The sequence below is a fragment of the Epinephelus lanceolatus genome, chromosome 17, assembly GCF_041903045.1.
Source record: "Epinephelus lanceolatus isolate andai-2023 chromosome 17, ASM4190304v1, whole genome shotgun sequence".
NCBI classification, from domain to species: domain Eukaryota; kingdom Metazoa; phylum Chordata; class Actinopteri; order Perciformes; family Serranidae; genus Epinephelus; species Epinephelus lanceolatus.
The window spans coordinates 82,022-101,539 of NC_135750.1; the positions used below are offsets into that span (position 1 = coordinate 82,022).

At 42.3% G+C, this 19,518-nt stretch overlaps 1 protein-coding gene across 1 annotated transcript; it reads right to left on the reverse strand.

Moving 5' to 3' along the window:
* Nucleotides 1–1,679: 1,679 nt before the first annotated feature.
* Nucleotides 1,680–15,025, reverse strand: tspan14 (tetraspanin 14). The gene is made up of 10 exons (XM_033612378.2): nt 14,935–15,025; nt 14,772–14,858; nt 14,162–14,242; nt 13,350–13,400; nt 12,997–13,143; nt 11,306–11,476; nt 7,324–7,449; nt 7,149–7,199; nt 6,625–6,738; nt 1,680–2,599 (listed from the first exon to the last, which is right to left on the reverse strand). Exons 3-10 carry the CDS (start codon nt 14,240–14,242, stop codon nt 2,534–2,536), a joined length of 807 nt encoding a protein of 268 aa, XP_033468269.1. The 5' UTR covers nt 14,772–14,858; nt 14,935–15,025; the 3' UTR covers nt 1,680–2,533.
* Nucleotides 15,026–19,518: the final 4,493 nt, after the last annotated feature.

A 19,518-nucleotide genomic window follows, 5' to 3' on the forward strand; every position in this document is an offset into this window, starting at 1 on the left:
ATACAGTCAGGTACTGTTGGGTACAGTCAGATACAGTCATACAGTCAGGTACAGTCAGACACAGTCATACAGTCAGGTACAATCTGGTAAAGTCAGATACAGTCAGGTACCGTCAGGTACAGTCATACAGTCAGATCCAGTCAGACACAGTCAGATCCAGTCAGGTACAGTCAGTTACAGTCATACAGTCAGGTACAATCTGGTAAAGTCAGATACAGTCAGATACAGTCAGGTACAATCAATTACAGTCAGATACAGTCAGATACAGTCAGGTACAGTCAGATACAGTCAGGTACAATCAATTACAGTCAGATACAGTTCGATACAGTCAGGTACAGTCATACAGTTAGGTACCGTTGGGTACAGTCAGGTACAATCTGGTAAAGTCAGATACAGTCAGGTATGGTCAGTCAGTCAGTCAGGTACAGTCAGACACAGTCAGACATAGACAGGTACAGTCAGATACAGTCAGATACAGTCAGGTACAGTCAGACACAGTCATACAGTCAGGTACAGTGAGGTACAGTCAGATGCAGTCAGATGCAGTCAGGCACAGTCAGACACAGTCATACAGTCAGGTACAGTCGGGTACAATCAGTTACAGTCAGATACTGGCGGGTACAGTCATACAGTCAGATACTGTCGGGTACAGTCAGGTACAATCTGGTAAAGTCAGATACAGTCAGGTATGGTCAGACACAGACAGGTACAGTCAGATACAGTCAGACACAGTCAGACACATACAGGTACAGTCAGATTCAGACAGGTACAGTCAGATACAGTCAGATACAGTCAGTCGCGTACAGTCAGACACAGTAAGATACAGTCAGCTACAATCAGATAGTCAGGTACAGTCAGATGTAATCAGGTACAGTCAGATATAATCAGGTACAGTCAGATATAATCAGGTACAGTCACGTAAAGTCAGACACAGTAAGATACAGTCAGCTACAATCAGATAGTCAGGTACAGTCAGATATAATCAGGTATAGTCAGACACAGTCAGGGCTTCACATCTGTACAGATGTTAGTTTAAGATTGATATTTAATATTTAAATAATGAGCACACGAATGTCCATCAGACTGTTTAGTTTATGATGAATAGATTCAGTCTGTGATCAGTGACGTTTCAACAGAATAAAACTTAAATCAAATTTAAATCTCTGAAATTCAATTAAAATAAAAAATAAATATAAAACAACATCTGAACCAATCACTTGTCAGATCAGGTGACAGCCAGGCATTTCCCATCATGCTCTGGGTCCAAAAACTGCGGGATGAAGTCGGACACAAGAGTACCCAGCATGCATTGTGAGGTAATTGAATCTGTGCAGGTCTGTGTCGTATCCAACGAGCCTATTGACTGGTGATGACATCACTCACTCAGCTGTCGTCATGGTGACCAGTTGACGATAAAGAACAATGATGATGATGCTGTTAAATGATGAAGCTCTTCTGACACGTCAACATCATCAAATCATTTATGTCACTGATGATTGTTAAGTCAAATAAAAATAATAAAATCCAAAGATGTGACATGACAGCGTTCTTTTATATTTCACACTGACAGGAAGTCAAATCTAAACTTAAACTCAGAGAAGAAACTCGATGTCATTACTGTTTATAGACTGTAATCAATCAGACTAATCAGATCAATGATCAAACATTTACATACAAACTGTTTCAGACCAAACTTTATTTAGACCAATATAAAAAAACAAATATTCACTTTATAAAACAACAATCAGTTCCTTCAAAATAAAACTGATCAATAATCAGGGATCAAGGATCAATAACCAATAATCAATGATGGATAACTGATGAACAGAGAAGAAGAAACACTGACAGTTTGTTCTGATTGGCTCAAACATCCTGAAAACTTTATTCATACAAAACATTTTAACAAAAGAAACATTATTCATTCAGAGCTCGTTAACATGAATCCAGTGTCAATAAAATTTAAACGTGATCATATGACCTGAAGCAGAAAGTGTTCAAAGGAACAGTCCACCATTTTATTTCATAAACGCTGATTCTGACTGTCGTTGGCCCTGCCCCCTTCCACTGATTCATCTGAAACTACGTCAACGATTGGACGATCAGTTATTGATCACATTTTAATGATCAACTGATCAGTTCAGTCATTGATTAACTCCTCCTGTAAACGGAGCAGAAACCTGAGCATGATGATGATGATGATGACGATGATTTTAATGACAATGATGGTGATGATGAAGGAGGCACTGGACATTGAGCAGGTCAAAGGTCACTCTGGTCTGATGAACAGTAGAAAAGGCAATTTGGTGTAGAAGCTCGTTGGTCTCATGACCTGTGACATAATCAACAGAACGTTCTCAAAGGTCCAACACAACGTCACAAGGTTAGCCAAAGGCGGCTGAAGGCAGACACAGAGAAAGAAGAAGAAGAAGAAGAAGAAGAGGAAGGCACGTCTGATGGACGGAACTTGGTCCAGTAACACCTTGCAGAGGCCACGCCCCCGGTTTCAGGGGACTGCACCCCCGTAATCGTCGTTTCAGTAGCTGAATTTGACCTTCTCGATGTCGGAGATCAGCGTCCGGGCCAGGTAGATCCCCACCATCTGTTCACAAGTAAACACATGGGTCAGGTTCACAACAAACCACCACAGACCAGAACAGACCACTACAGGCCTGTACAGAGCACTACAGACCGGACCAGTACAGACTAGTACACTCCACCACAGACCAGTACAGACCACTACAGGCCTGTACAGAGCACTACAGACCAGACCAGACCAGACCACTACAGACCAGCACAGAGTGGTACAGACCACTACAGACTAGTACACACCACCACAGACCAGTACAGACCAGTACAGAGTGGTACAGACCAGTGCAGACCACTACAGACCACTAGAGATTGGTACAGACTAGGGCTGGACAATTATGGCAAAAATAATAATCACGATTATTTTGATATTGAAGTCACGATTAATAAACACGATTATTTATTGATTTCAAAACTTGAGTATTTATGGAACCACCAAAACTCAACTTTAAATATAACTTAAAGCCATAGTTGGTAATCCTGTTCAAACACTTCTTGTTATACTGGGTGAAATGGTCCTTCATCCTGAGAGGAGTCAATACATAATGTGTTCAGAAAAAGGAATGAAAAAAATCAGACCTCTGTGGCAGCTGCAGGCCTGTAAAAACTTCATGTCTCATCCTGCCCAAGCCCCCCTCTGTCCCTCCCTCCCTCCTTCCTGCATGCACTCATCACGTGTCACCATTGCCGGAAATATTCAGCACACTCCTCAGCAGAAATACTGAGTTAGCAGGAGTTTGCTGCACAATGGCAGAGAAAATGCAGCCAAAAGTACCACTTCCAGCGTTACTTTTAACGGCTCGCCCCGCTAAACAGGCTGAGAAAAGAAAGTCGGAGGCAGAAAAGGCTGCGACGAAAAAGGCTTTGGATAAAGTGAGAGGACAAACCAGACATCAACATCGGTGCAGCTTTTGAACGGTGGAGACAACTGAGAGAGCTGAAGGGCCTGAAAAGTGATGCAGAGGTTGCTGTCTTTCTGGTGGACAGGTAATTATTTGTTTGCTTCGGGGGGATTTGTTATTTTACTCGGCTCTCCTCTGCTCTGCTGACTCATGATGCGCGTTCAGGCATGTCTGGGCTCGTGGCTTTGGACGGAGCACTGACGGGAGGGGGAGGAGGGGGTGGAGCTTAGAGGAGGTGCCGCTTTCAAATCTTGCTAGCTCTCCAACATTACCAACTATGGCTTTAAAAGAACAGCCAGAAATAAATTAGTAACAAGTAAAAGAAAAAGAAAAATAATAATAGTAAATTAAAATAATAATAGCAATAAAAACAATAAATAAAAATAAATACCTAATCTACTTGCACTCCTGCACAACTTGCAAAATTTACAACATGCAAAAAACACTAATAACACGGCCAAACAAACAAGTGTCTTGAATCCTGGGTTGCTTACGGTACTGATGGGGCACATGTACTTCGCTAACATAAATGTCACAGCCTCCGTTATCTCTTGATGTCTGCGGGAGGTGGTGGGATATGGGACGGCATTGTAAAGAGTGTTGTTAATGGTGGACTGTGTTGCAGTGGCGCTGGCTGACAAGCTTAAACTTTTTTGCTCCTTTATCACCTGGTCATAGCCCACTTTATGGTGGAACTTTAAATGATTGAATAAGTTGGTCGTGTTGCCTTGGGGGGTAGACACGACGGCGTGACAAACTTTGCAAACAATTCACTTTTGCTCGACGTCTGTCAACTTGAAGCAAAAATGTTTCCAGATGACTGAAGTTGTCCTACCTTTCTTCTCAACCAAAGGCTACCTTTCTGCCATGTTCTCAATCACTCGCTCCACATGTTATTGATCCATACACGTCACACGCTTGCTGCTGCTGCACATAACACAGGTGCATTCACGGTGCTTTTCCAGCACAGGAACTTACATACACGCCGTGCCATGCGGCGCATTAATCGTTTTTTAGAGATGCACCGAAATGAAAATTTGTGGCCGAAGCCAAATAATATTAAACGCTTGGCCGGAAACTGAGTACCGAATACCGAATATCGTTGTTTAGTTTTTCATTAGTTTTTGCAGATGAACCCCCTCCAGATTAGTGTTGTCACGGTACCAAAATTGGGACCCACTGTACGATACCAGTGAAAATATCATGGTTCTGAGTAATATCACGATACCACAGCGAAAATGAGGCAGATGTGCATTTTGTCATTTATAAAAAGATAAATCACTTTTCTATAATACATCAATGATATTTCAATGGAATAAATTACTTATTGAGTTATTCATACTTCAAAAACAGCATCAATAAATGATTAACAAAATAAAATAAATAAATAAAATAAATAAATATATAAATATATAAAAATAAATAAATAAAATAAAAATCAACCAGCCACCCTCCTCCCCTGACAAGTAAAGAACAGTCCCTAAAGTGCGGTGAGGATTGTGGACCGTTACCTGCCACAAAGAGAGAAATGTGAACGGCTCATTTCTCCTCTGACACGTCACATACCTGTGTTTGGCTGGCTCGGTTGTTCAGGTACTTTTGGGCAGTCATGACGCCAAGAAGAGGATATTATTGGAGCCGACTTCTCCGTCACCGGTAAGCCGATGGCTGCCGTATTTGACAGGAATACATTACTGTCTGTGTCTGTGACCCCCGTTCAACCCACAACCAGTGGGATTCGCCTTTCGTTTCTGCTGCTGGTTGAAATCTGTAGGCTGCCCGCACAGCGTGCTGAATGATTTAAGCCTATTTTGCTCGCTCAAAACTATTTTTAGTCGCAAATGCGAGTGCCGTGACGGGCGGAATGCCACACTGCCAACATTTTACTCTGCCCGTCACGGCACGCTGTTTGATTGCGTTATCAAAACACGCCGCTATTATTTGGCCTTGCTTTTAACTTATTCCACCGAATACCGAATGTGTGTTTTTTTGCAATATTCAGCCGAATATATTCGGTTACCGAATTTTTGGTGCATCCCTATTGTTTTTCTTCGATTATAATGTTTTTATGATCGTGAGAAGCCAAAATCAAAATCATGATTAAAATTCGATTAATCGTCCAGCCCTAGTACAGACCAGTACAGACAACTACAGACCAACAATAACTGAAACAGTCCTCAGTACTTTTACAGAGACAGTACTGTTGCAGTACCTATTCTGAGTACTGAGGGAGCTGAGTACTGAGGGAGCTGAGTACTGAGGGAGCTGTGTATTGAGGGAGCTGTGTACTGAGGGAGCTGAGTACTGAGGGAGCTGAGTACTGAGGGAGCTGTGTACTGAGGGAGCTGAGTACTGAGGGAGCTGAGTACTGAGGGAGCTGTGTATTGAGGGAGCTGTGTACTGAGGGAGCTGTGTATTGAGGGAGCTGTGTATGGAGGGAGCTGAGTACTGAGGGAGCTGTGTATTGAGGGAGCTGTGTATTGAGGGAGCTGAGTACTGAGGGAGCTGAGTACTGAGGGAGCTGTGTATTGAGGGAGCTGAGTACTGAGAGAGCTGTGTACTGAGGGAGCTGTGTACTGAGGGAGCTGAGTACTGAGGGAGCTGTGTATTGAGGGAGCTGTGTATTGAGGGAGCTGTGTATTGAGGGAGCTGAGTACTGAGGGAGCTGAGTACTGAGGGAGCTGTGTATTGAGGGAGCTGTGTACTGAGGGAGCTGTGTATTGAGGGAGCTGTGTACTGAGGGAGCTGAGTACTGAGGGAGCTGAGTACTGAGGGAGCTGTGTACTGAGGGAGCTGTGTACTGAGGGAGCTGTGTACTGAGGGAGCTGAGTACTGAGGGAGCTGAGTACTGAGGGAGCTGTGTACTGAGGGAGCTGTGTACTGAGGGAGCTGTGTACTGAGGGAGCTGTGTATTGAGGGAGCTGTGTATTGAGGGAGCTGAGTACTGAGGGAGCTGAGTACTGAGGGAGCTGTGTACTGAGGGAGCTGAGTACTGAGGGAGCTGAGTACTGAGGGAGCTGTGTATTGAGGGAGCTGAGTACTGAGGGAGCTGAGTACTGAGGGAGCTGTGTACTGAGGGAGCTGTGTACTGAGGGAGCTGTGTACTGAGGGAGCTGTGTATTGAGGGTTATTGTACCTGCAGCAGAGAGATGACGATGAACACGATGGCCACGGTGTAAAGGTTCCCTGGTAACCAGTCCTCCAACGCAATGATGCAACCTTTAGTGTAGATATGATCGCTCCACTCTCTCTGTACAAGAACCAGGAGAACTTCAAGTTAAAATGTTGACAACATTCATGTTCTCATAAACAGTTTAATGACATGTTTTCATTAGAACATTAAAAAACATTGATCATGTACTTGTTAAAAGGCTGGTGACATATTTCTGTTACCAACACTCATCAGATATGTTAAAGAACAGTCAGGCTACATCAGGTCATCTTCACTCTAACTCCTCCTTGTCTCTGTGATGTCATCATGATGTCACTGTGTTGTCACATTGAGAACACGTGTTCCATACCTCTGCAGTGTTTAATGATGAACCTTTAAAAACTACACTTCCTGGAATAGAACTCACTGTCTTACCTGTACCTGTAGAAACACACCCATACCAACATGCTGACAGGAAGTTACATTTAAAGAACAGGAAGTGACCTCACCTTCGGTCTGTTTCTGACATCGTAGCCACACTGAGTGTTCACCACCGAGTCCTGGAACAAACACAAACCGTTCTTTAGTGGAACACAAATAATGTCAATAAAACTTACTATGTTGTTATGTTGGTGCAGTAACCAATGATGTTTATTGATGAATATTGATCAGTGATAAACTCACAGCAGGATCAGTATTGCAGCAGGAGAATGGAACGCCACACTTCTCTCTGCTGCGATGGGTTCCATTACAGCTGAAGTAATTATTTAGATCCCAGTCATCCGGATCCTGAGCTCCACAGCAGTGGTTCTGTTAAAGAACAGGACACTAAAGGGTTAAGTAAGGGTTCTTCTGTTCTACAGCAGTGGTTCTGTTAAAGAACAGGATACTAAAGGGTTAACTAAAGGTTCTTCTGTTCTACAACAGTGATTCTGTTAAAGAACAGAGTACTTAAGGCTTAACTAAGGGTTCTGGTAAAGAACAAGATAGTTAAGGGATAAAGAAGGTTTCTTTGTTCCACATCAGTGGTTCTGTTAATGAACAAGACACTAAAGGGTTAACTAAGGGTTCTGTTAAAGAACAAGATACTAAAGGGTTAACTAAGGGTTCTTCTGTTCCACAGAAGTGATTCTGTTAAATAACAGGATACTTAAGGGTTAACTAAGTGTTCTTCTGTTCCACAACAGTGGTTCTGTTAAATAACAGGATACTAAAGGGTTAACTAAGCGTTGTGTTAAAGAACAAGATACTAAAGTGGTAACTAAGGGTTCTTCTTTTCCACAGCAGTGGTTCTGTTAAAGAACAGGATACTAAAGGGTTAACTAAGGGTTCTGGTAAAGAACAAGATAGTTAAGGGATAACTAAGGGTTCTTTGTTCCACATCAATGGTTCTGTTAAAGAACAAGACACTAAAGGGTTAACTAAGGGTTCTGTTAAAGAACAAGATACTTAAGGGTTAACTAAGGGTTGTTCTGTTCCACAGCAGTGGTTCTGTTAAAGAACAGGATACTAAAGAGTTAACTAAGGGTTCTGGTAAAGAACAAGATAGTTAAGGGAAAACTAAGGGTTCTTTGTTCCACATCAATGGTTCTGTTAAAGAACAGGATACTAAAGTGTTAACTAAGGGTTCTGTTAAAGAACAAGATACTTAAGGGTTAACTAAGGGTTATTTGTTCCACATCAGTGGTTCTGTTAATGAACAAGACACTAAAGGGTTAACTGTTCCACAGAAGTGGTTCTGTTAAATAACAGGATACTTAAGGGTTAACTAAGTGTTCTTCTGTTCAACAGCAGTGGTTCTGTTAAAGAACAGGATACTAAAGCGGTTACTAAAGGGTTAACTAAGGGTTCTGTGAAAGAACAAGATACCTAAGGGTTAACTAAGGGTTATTTGTTCCACATCAGTGGTTCTGTTAATGAACAAGACACTAAAGGGTTAACTGTTCCACAGAAGTGGTTCTGTTAAATAACAGGATACTTAAGGGTTAACTAAGTGTTCTTCTGTTCAACAGCAGTGGTTCTGTTAAAGAACAGGATACTAAAGCGGTTACTAAAGGGTTAACTAAGGGTTCTGTGAAAGAACAAGATACCTAAGGGTTAACTAAGGGTTCATCTGTTCCACTGCAGTGGTTCTGTTAAAGAACGGGATACTAAAGGGTTAACTAAGGGTTCTGGTAAAGAACAAGATAGTTATGGGATAACTAAGGGTTCTTTGTTCCACATCAGTGGTTCTGTTAATGAACAAGACACTAAGGCCCAATCCCAATTCCTATCTTAACCCTCAATCTTAACCCTCAGTCTCAAAAATCTGCGCTCCCGCAAAGTGCTAGTGCTGTCCCGATTCTCAGAGTGTTGAGTTGAGGGTCAAGAATATGGGCTGTATGGCCCTCACTTTTAAGATTTTCCAGGACCACCCTTGGCAATAAGTACTATCCCAGACTCCTTTGCGTATCATCCGCCGAGCTCAGCCGAACCCAGCCAAGTACAGACGATTCAGTCAATGCAAGATGGTGGCGACAAGCGTAAGGAAGCGGAGTTATCAATGTGAGTATTTTCCTCGTTAATAGTTGTTTTAAAAGTATGATAACCATTGCATTATCTTAGTTTAACGTCATTTTATGGACTATAGACCTCTTTGTAGCGTAACGCACATATTTTTGGTCGCGGGCGACGGCTTGCCTGCCCCACCGCACGTAACCCCGGTTCTCTGATAACCGAGTATGCTGTCATTCAGTTACAAGAAGTCATTTTTCTCAGTCACAATGTAGCTGTTAAGTTGTTTTAATATATGTGAAATGTTTGCATCAACATTTTTGTAAAATGACCGGACGGTGTCATCTCCTGTAGCCGTAGAGTCTGCAGCTGGTAACGTTACAGCTGCACGTTAGTGATCATATTATGTGGTGACTTTCCGCTGAATAAGTTACGTCGGTTGTTGTGGTACAGGTTATTTGGTTGAATATCAACTTATAACCCAAAGAGTGAAACGTTAACGTAGATGAAAGTCACAAGGTAACACTTGTGTGACTGTGTAAACAGCCTCACCAGTTCTGCTGGATGTTGACTACAGTATTCATTGTGATAATACTTGCAATACTACATGAAACTAAACTAATAACTTAACGAATATCTGACAGGTAGCCCAAAAAAGTAAAAAATAAAAGAAAGTAATTTTGTTATCTCCGTTTCATTTCAGGGCCACCAGACAAAACACAAGCCCTGATTCATTTCAGGGCCACCAATGAAGACAAGTTTACAAAAAGCAAACAGGCTCCAAAAAACCTATGGGAGTGAGTAATGTGTAACTTGTGAACTGTTCATATTCATAACATAATTCTCAGTCACAACGGCAGCTGTTCCCCTTGTGATCAAGCATTCTGTTTCAATATGAAATCAGCACAGTTGCAGACGGCATTGTTGAAGATTGTTGTTTGGTAACTGTACATTTGTTTTGCTGCCTCTATACTGTCACTTTTTGGGAAGATTTTGTCGAGTATATTCGTTGCAACATGTATGTTCTATTTTCACTACTGTACAAAGATGTGCTGTTTGGATTTTATGATGTCAGCATTTCAAAACAAAAACAATTCTATATCATTAATCTATCTATTATCTTAGCGAAATTCCATATTCATAAGAGAAAATTTTGTAACAGAAAACCCTTGTAAACAATTTAATTGTTTGAGCTGCTGAACTTTTTTATTTATTTGTTTGTTTATTTTATTTCTTTTTCTTTTCTCTTAACCCTGGCATATTTGTTCTGTTCATGTCTGTCACTGCTTGTTTTGTACAAGAATTGAAATAAAGTGTTGGGGAAAAAAAAACTCATCACGTCTTTTTATCGACGACTACTGATGACATATATTTCTTCTTCTTTGAACTGACAGACTGGACGGAGTTTTGGCATATTGCTGCCCCCGACAGTCTTAAGACGTATTTGCCTTTGAGGGGTGTCCCATTTTAAAGTCACAAGATAGCCCTTAACACTTGGTTTTGAGGACTAGTGAGATTGAGGGTTGAGCTTGAGAATTAAGACTGAGGGTTAAGATAGGAATTGTGATTGGGCCCAAAGGGTTAACTAAGAGTTCTGTTAAAGAACAAGATACTTAAGGATTAACTAAGGGTTGTTCTGTTCCACAGCAGTGGTTCTGTTAAAGAACAGGATACTAAAGGGTTAACTAAGAGTTCTGTTAAAGAACAAGCTACTTAATGGTTAACTAAGGGTTGTTCTGTTCCACAGCAGTGGTTCTGTTAAAGAACAGGATACTAAAGGGTTAACTAAGAATTCTGTTAAAGAACAAGATACTTAAGGGTTAACTAAGGGTTGTTCTGTTCCACAGAAGTGGTTCTGTTAAATAACAAGATACTGAAGCGTTAACCAAGGGTTCTGTTGAAGAACAAGACACTTAAGGGTTAACTAAGAATTCTGTCAAAGAACAAGATACTTCAGGGTTAACTAAAAGTTCTTTGTTCCACAGCAGTGGTTCTGTTAAAGAACCCGTAGTTAAAAACCTGTAGTTGAAGAACCTATAGTTAAAGAACTAATAGTTGAAGAACCCGTAATTGAAGAACCTGTAGTTAAAGAACCCGGAGATAAAGAACCCGTAGTTGAAGAACCCGTAATTGAAGAACCTGTAGTTAGCACACACAGACAGTGATGACGTACCATCCTCTGCAGAGAGTCGATGAGGTTCTGCAGGTCGATGTCGTCTCGGTAAGCTCTGACGTTTGCCAGGAAGAACTCGTTGATCCACTCTCTGACCTGACTCTGAAAAACCACCGCCAGAACTGCTGCCGTCAGCTCCAGGAAGAAGATGAATCCAATCACTCCGGAGAACTGAAGAGAAACCACAAGAACCAATTTAATGTGGAACAAAACAGAACAAGATTTGTTTTAAACGTACAAACTCCAGCAGACATATTGGTAACATAAAAACTTCAGCAGAGCGATGTTTTAACGTACAAACGTTGGTGTTTTTAACGTACAAACACCAGCAAATGTGTTTTTAATGCATAAACGTTGGTGTTTTTAATGTACATACTTCAGCAGATAGATATTTTTAACATGCAAACTTTTGTGTTTTTAACGTACAAACTTTAGCAGACATGTTCTTAACGTACAAAATTTAGCAGACATGTTTTTATCATACAAACTACAGTAGACATATTTTTAACATACAAACTACAGCAGACATGTTTTTAACATGCAAACTTTTGTGTTTTTAACATACAAACGTCAGCAGACACGTTTTTTTAACGAACAAACTACAGCAGACATGTTTTAAACATGCAAACTTTTGTGTTTTTAACGTACAAACTACAGCAGACATGTTTTTAACATACAAACTACAGCAGACATGTTTTTAACATACAAACTTCAGCAGACATGTTCTCAACGTACAAACTTTAGCAAACATGTTCTTAAAGGCGCTGTATATAAGAATGTGGCTAAAACAGTTACTGCACTCAAATTCAAATTACTGCTGTGAGTCGTGTCCGCCCCCCCTCCCCTACAGATTCGAAGTTGCTGGGCAGCAGCACGCTGGAGACTGATTTGTTTGCCCACGGGCATCGCCGCGTCCTTGATCTTCGGTTTTCCAGCGGACCATTCGAGCAAGTCCAGCTTCTCTGCTGCTAACGCTGCTGCCGGGATACAGCTGAGGAGGAGCCGGCTGCTAATGCTATGTACTGGGACACTGCTAATGCTGCTTGCCGTGCTGCTGTAGCTCAGTCGTAACTGTAACTGATGCTGAGACTCTACTGACTGTGTGACTGGTAGACGGCGGTGGGTGGCGCAACAGGCCAAAACACAAATTCAAAACATAAACATGATTTGCAGACTGCAAAAATGTTTTTCAAATGTGAATATTCTGGCTGTACTATTGTTGTCGGTGAAATCAGTATGTTATATGAACATTATTCCTTAAGGCCAAAACACACCGGCGGCATCATATGATGGCGGCGTCATTGACGCGCGTCAAGTGCCACCCCAACACACACAAAAAGCGTCGCGCTGCAGGGCGTCAACCGGATTTCTATTGCACACTCCACTCCGCGAGAGCTGGGAAGTACAAAATAGTGCTTTTTCAAGGGCGCCGACGCTGGAAAAATAGGACAATAGCGTAAAGTGCTGTCGAGCCGCCGCCGGTGTGGGTTTGTAAATAGAAAATAATGGAGGCGGCTGTTTTGACGCGCGTCATACGGCGCCGGTGTGTTTTGGCCTTTAGTCTCTGTGACATATTAGGATGATTTTACGGCTATTTGCTTTAGATTTCTTACATATAGCTCCACGGATGTTTTTAACATACAAACTTCTGTTTTTATGTACAAACTTCAGCAGACATGTTTTTAACTTACAAACTTCAGCAGGCAGATGTTTTCTCTCAGAGCTCCCACACAGCCAGCGAAGCCCAGGATGAAGGTGACTCCACCCACCACCAGGACCAACCAGACCGGGTCGAAGCCATGCAGCCGAGTCACCTGGGTCAGATCCAACAGGACTCCCTGTAAACCACATCAGACCAGTTCAAACCAGTTCAGGAGGTGGAACTTCTACATATGAACATCATGTGATAATAAATATCATGTATAACATTTAAACAGTTCAGACTCTAATTATTTCTTATTATATATTATTATAGTTATTAAATATAAATATTAGTTTCATTGACGTGATGGTCACATGACTTTGTCTGAGTGTGTTCAGTCACCTTTTCGCTCCATGCCCAGAAACCAACGGCAATAAAGGCAACTCCAGCCAGCTGAACAGGAAGACACACACACCAGCGATTAGACTGATCCAGAGACCAGCATTCACTTCAATTCATGAACACAAAGACACACACCAGCGATCGGACCAATCCAACAGAGACCAGCATTCACACACATTCATGAACACAAGGCTGTGTTTCATTGGTGCTCAAACACACCCTTATTGACTTCCCTTTGGGGAAATCCCCGCCGCCGCCATCAGAGTCGTTGTGTGAAATATTAAATTAACTTTGTGAGATGGACCATTGGAGATCTGTATTTACCACAATGCACTGCAGTTATGTATTCCATACATCAACAGCGGGGACGGTGACATTAAACTCCAGTGAAGAATGAGAAGATCTAAATTATAAAATAAAGTTTGTAAACATGCCGTTTGTGTGACATCATCACAATGAGTCCGTTCTGAAACAGACGACATCACAAATTGGAGTAGGTAATGGCCATGTTGTAGTTCTGATGATTTATAAAGAGCAGTAACTGAAAGGTCCATCATGACAAGTACGGCCGCTCCCCAGCCCGCTGTCCCCAGCCCGCTGTCCCAGTGTGACTCATACTGTTACAAAACATCGAGGGTAGAAAGGGAGTGGAACTACTGATGAAACACAGCAGAAGACGGACTGTTGAGAAAGACTTTATATTTCCTGCTCATCCACCACACAGGATGCCACTGACATCACTTCCTGTTAACTGACAGGCAGACAGGAAACAGCTGCGAGGCTCAGTGAACATGTGAACAGGTGTGACTCACCCAGAAGATGATGTTGTAGCTGAACATCAGGTATTTGTAGCAGCAGCTGACCTCACCGCTGTCATAGCGATAGTAGTACATCTGTCAGGGAGCAGTTATACACCGTAAATATACATACATTGTCAAATATTTCATATAACACACTCTAGTTATACAGTTCATATTTATGCTGTCAAATATTTTATACAACACACTGTAGTTATACTGTCATATATTTTATATAACACACTGTAGTTATATACTGTTAATATATATATACTGTCATATATTTTATATAACGTACTGTTGTCATATAAAACTATAAACAGAAACAAGTAAACAATAATACATGAAGATTTAACCAGATATTTGAAGCTCAGATCAGGCGAACGTTAGCTTAGCTGATGCTAATCAGTCTGCAACTCCGGAAGTAAGTTTGTTCGGGAATTTTCGGTTTCCTTCAGAAGTCCCGGATGAGTTCTCCTGACCCACTGGACCGGACGGTCCCGTTAATACCGGCCATTACCGGACCGTTTATGAAGAGTTTCGGTTTGTTCAGAGCTATCAGAAAACGGCTAATGCTAACTGTAAACTGAGCGGAGGAGATAACGGTAAAGGGAGTCAGCCTTACCTCGGGGCTCAGAGCAGACGGTAACGTTACCGTTAATGAAACCGGTAATGAAGAGTGTCCTCAGATGTCAGGTCTCAGATCAGTTACCTTGGGATCAGATGGTTTTTATTTAATGTTTTTATTAAGTTTATTAAAGTTTAATCAAACAAATAAACAAACACACCCTGCTGCTACGACACTTCTTCTTCTTCTTCTTCTTCTTCTTCTTCTTCTACTACTACTACTACTTCCGCCTTTACTGCTGCCTCTGTTTCCACCAGAAAAAAACAAACAAAACACAGCTGCTTCTTCTTCTGTCTCAGTTACTGCTGGTGCACAGCTTTATTACCGCCACCTGCTGGAGAGTAGAGGAACTGCAGGGACAACACTACAGACTTAAATCTACAGACAGACACACCTGTGGTTCTACCTGTTCTCATTTAAATAGACACACCTGTGGTTCTACTATCTAACTATCATCATGTAATTTAATGCTGCAGAACATAAATAATTAAAGCCACAGTGTGCAGGAATTTCTCCCATCTAACGTTGAAATCATATATTGTATTCAAACAGATGGCGCACTCTAGCGTCTCACTGTTTCAAACACGTATTGCAACAACTGTAGCCGCTGTGTACCAAAAAGCTATGATAACACTGATGAAACCATGTCATCCGATACTACATGGAGTATTCATTCAGGCTCCTACACAGACACACACAACGCGAGTTGACAAACCCCCTCCTCACCATGCTGGCTGTGTTTACAACATAGGACTGTTGGGGCGGATGTAAATTGAAACAAACCGATCACGTCTTGTCCTTTGACAACTGACAAGTGGCTCAACCTCACACACCTCATCCCTCTCCTCGCATTACTGCGCCGCTAACAGCTGTTAGTGGCCAGCGGCACTACTGCCGCATAACAAAGTCCCACTCTTTGAGCATAATGTAGGATCATGTATTATGCAGCATCACGGGAGACGGAATCCTCTTCACCAAGAAAGCGCAAAAGGGAATCAAAAAGGCAGCGTGACCGGCGAATTAAAAAAACAAGGGTCAGTATTGGGGTTGCCTTTCCCAGGTGGAGAGAGCTACTGAAGGAGAAGGGTAATACAATCACAGGCCAGCACTAACAGCGGCTAACAGTGGCTAACAGCGGCGCAGTGGTGCGAGGAGAGGGATGAGGCTGTTAGCAACCGGCGAATTAAAAAAATGAAGGCCCACATCAGGGTAGCCTTTCCCAGGTAGAGAGAGCTGCTGAGGGAGAATGGTAATGCAATCACAGGCCAGCGCCGCTGTTGGCTGTTAGCCGCTGTTAGCGGCCAGTCGCTAACAGCCTCATCCCTCTCCTCGCATCACTGCGCCGCTGTTAGCCGCTGTTAGCGCTGGCCTGTGATTGCATTACCATTCTCCCTCAGCAGCTCTCTCTACCTGGGAAAGGCTACCCCGATGTGGGCCTTCGTTTTTTTAATTCGCCGGTCACGCTGCCTTTTCTATTCCCTTTTGCGCTTTCTTGGTGACAAGGATTCCGTCTCCCATGATGCTGCATATGCATGATCCTGCATTATGCTCAAAGAGTGGGACTTTGTTTCAAATTTGCCAGGGTAGTAGCGAAGCGCCTCTTGCTCCTCTCCTTCGGCTCCTCAGTCACGCAGTGCTGGCCTGGCTCTCAACGAAAATGCCGAAGGCGGTGCTGTATGTCCCTTGCTGGCGGGTGTATTCTCAAGATGGCGAAACGTAATGGAAGCCCACAGACGACTTACCTGCACAATGTACAAACAAATCCGAAATTCTTCTTTTACGAGAATAAGTCAGATTATTGGTGGAGGTAATAGTACACCAGTGATGACATATTTATGAATGCAGACATCAATTTTTGCCAATAAACAACTGAAAATGTTACACAATGTCCCTTTAAGCCATTTGGAGAGTTTATTTTGTGTTTGGAGTCTGTAAAGATTCTGTTTCTTGTTTCACACTGTAAACATGGAGCAGTTTGATGAGAGCGAGGAAATGTTCTCGTTTGTCGAGGAGGGTATGTTTTCTCAAATTTTTTTATCTCTGTGCTCAGACTTGTTTACTCTGTTTACCTTTTTGTTTGTTTGTTTGAGAGGTTTAGGGTGAAACTTTGTTTTGTTGTCTTTGATAAAATCTTTGAACCTTGCCTGAATGACGGTGTTCCCCTGAGCAGATAAAGTATTTTTACACTGTGGTACCTCAGTGACAGACGTGGTCCACCTGTAGTCCATCTGTTGTCCACCTGTAGTCCACCTGTGGCCCACCTGTAGTCCACCTGTGGCCCACCTGTGGTGCACCTGTGGTCCACCTATAGTCCACCTATAGTCCACCTGTTGTCCACCTGTGGTCCACCTATAGTCCACCTGTTGTCCACCTGTGGTCCACCTGCACACCTGCAGCACACCTGTATAGGTGAGCGTCATTAGTTCCTGTTTGTCAGTGTTGACGAACACTGACATAATAATCCACCAGCTGACTGATGATGTCACTGACAGTCATTATGTTGATGAGCGGATTGACTCATGATCAATGGTTATTAATGATCGTCTCCTGATATAAACAGAAAGTCTGACGACCAATCAGAACGGCTGTAGCTCATTAATATGCAGACTAATGTGAGGAGACGACGGCAGTTCGTCCTTCAGTGAAGTATCCGTGACGACCGGCTGCCTGCATGTTAACGATGTGAGGAGCTTGTGAAGGTAACACTGCCACTCTTAACGAGGACGCTCTGGCCGAACACACTTCCTGTGAGACTGCTGAGGTCACAGGGTCACATGGTCCCGTTAAGAGAGACACGTGTGACTCAGACTGATGATTATCACCTCGACACAGGCGCTTGGTAACAGAGAAAATAAATGAGTTCTGATTAGAAGCGTTGACACAAACGGGATCAAACTTGTCATCAGTCTGTATGTGGCCAGAAGTATGTGGACGCCTGTTGGTTCTGATGATGAGTAAACGTGTCGCAGCAAAGAGTCAGAAACTGAATCACATCACACTCTGCAGCCTGAATCCTGCTGTTACCATGGAGACTGTGACCTGATTCTCTGTCACCATGGTGACGGAACAGACAAATTTCTGGGTCACTCTGATGTTTAGCTGCAGTTTGTCAAAGCAACGCAAAACTAACAAACAGGATGTTTACGGATCATTTCACACTTCTCTACCACCACACACACACACACACACACACACACTACGAGCATGTCTGTTGGACCCTGATCACCGTCACATCTGATCCTCCATTCATTCATCGTCTTCACTTCCTGTCATGAACTGACCTTAAGGAGGTCTTTCCTTTAGTTAACACTCATATATTAGATATGATCAATATATCCTTATTAACAGGCTATGTACCACAGTCTTTTAAGGTAGCTGTAATTAAACCTCTCCTAAAAAAGCCCACCCTGGATCCAGAGGTGTTAGCCAACTATAGACCAATATCTAATCTTCCCTTTATGTCAAAGATCCTTGAGAAAGTAGTCGCAGACCAGCTGTGTGATTTTCTCCATGATAATAATTTATTTGAGGAATTTCAGTCAGGATTTAAAGTGCATCATAGCACTGAGACAGCACTAGTTAAAATTACAAATGACCTTCTGATTGCTTCAGACAAAGGACTTGTCTCTGTACTTGTTTTATTAGATCTTAGTGTGGCGTTTGACACTATTGACCATCAAATTCTACTGCAGAGACTGGATCACTTAATTGGCCTAAAAGGTTCTGCACTAAGCTGGTTTAAATTTTATTTATCTGATCGTTTTCAGTTTGTTGATGTTCATAATGAATCATCCTTACGTACCAAAGTTTGTTTTGCAGTTCCACAAGGTTCTGTGCTCAGACCAATCCTATTTACTCTATATATGCTTCCTTTAGGTAACACCATTAGAAATCACTCTGTAAATTTCCATTGTTATGCGGATCATACACAGTTGTATTTATCTATGAAGCCAGAAGAAACTAATCAATTAACTAAACTTCGTAACTTTGCCTTAAAGACATAAAAACTTGGATGAGCACCAATTTCCTGATGTTAAATTCAGACAAAACTTAAGTTATTGTTCTTGGCCCCAAACAACTCAGAGACTCTATCTGATGACATAGTTTCTCTAGATGGCATTGCTCTGGCCTAATATTGCGAAACTTAGGCCCATCCTGACCCAAAAACATGCAGAAAATTTGGTCCATGCTTTTGTTACCTCTAAGACTAAGACTAGACTTAAGACTTTCCCCTTTGATAAAGCTTATAGTTAGGGCTGGCTCAGGCTTGCTGTACCAGCCCCTAGTTAGGCTGACTTAGGCCTAGTCTGCCGAAGGACCCCCCTATAATACACAGGGCATCTTCTCTCCTTCTTTCTCTCTCTCGTGTCCTGTTACTGCATCTTGCTAACTCGGCCATACCGCATGTCACTAACTCGGCTTCTTCTCTGGAGCCTTTGTGCTCCACTGTCTCTCAGATTAACTCATATCACAGCGGTGCCTGGACAGCATGACGTGTGTGGTTGTGCTGCTGCCGTGGTCCTGCCAGATGCCTCCTGCTGCTGCTGCCATCATTAGTCATTAGTCATACTTCTACTGTTATTATACACATATGATTATTGTCACATATGTACACTATCAGATATTAATACATACTTTCAACATATTGTACCACAACAGCCAGAATTATAAATATTATTACTTTCATTAATGTTGTTGTAAGCTACTGTCATTACCGTCTGTCCTGCATCTCTCTCTCTCTCTG

What these genes read in the sequence shown, in the direction of transcription:
- tspan14 (XM_033612378.2), bottom strand. Translation starts at nt 14,242, where the DNA reads ATGTACTACTATCGCTATGACAGCGGTGAGGTCAGCTGCTGCTACAAA. An exon ending in GCTACAACATCATCTTCTGG is followed by an intron (nt 13,401 to 14,161) that starts GTGAGTCACACC and finishes CTTCCTGTTCAG; the next exon opens with CTGGCTGGAGTTGCCTTTAT. An exon ending in TCTGGGCATGGAGCGAAAAG is followed by an intron (nt 13,144 to 13,349) that starts GTGACTGAACAC and finishes TGTGGTTTACAG; the next exon opens with GGAGTCCTGTTGGATCTGAC.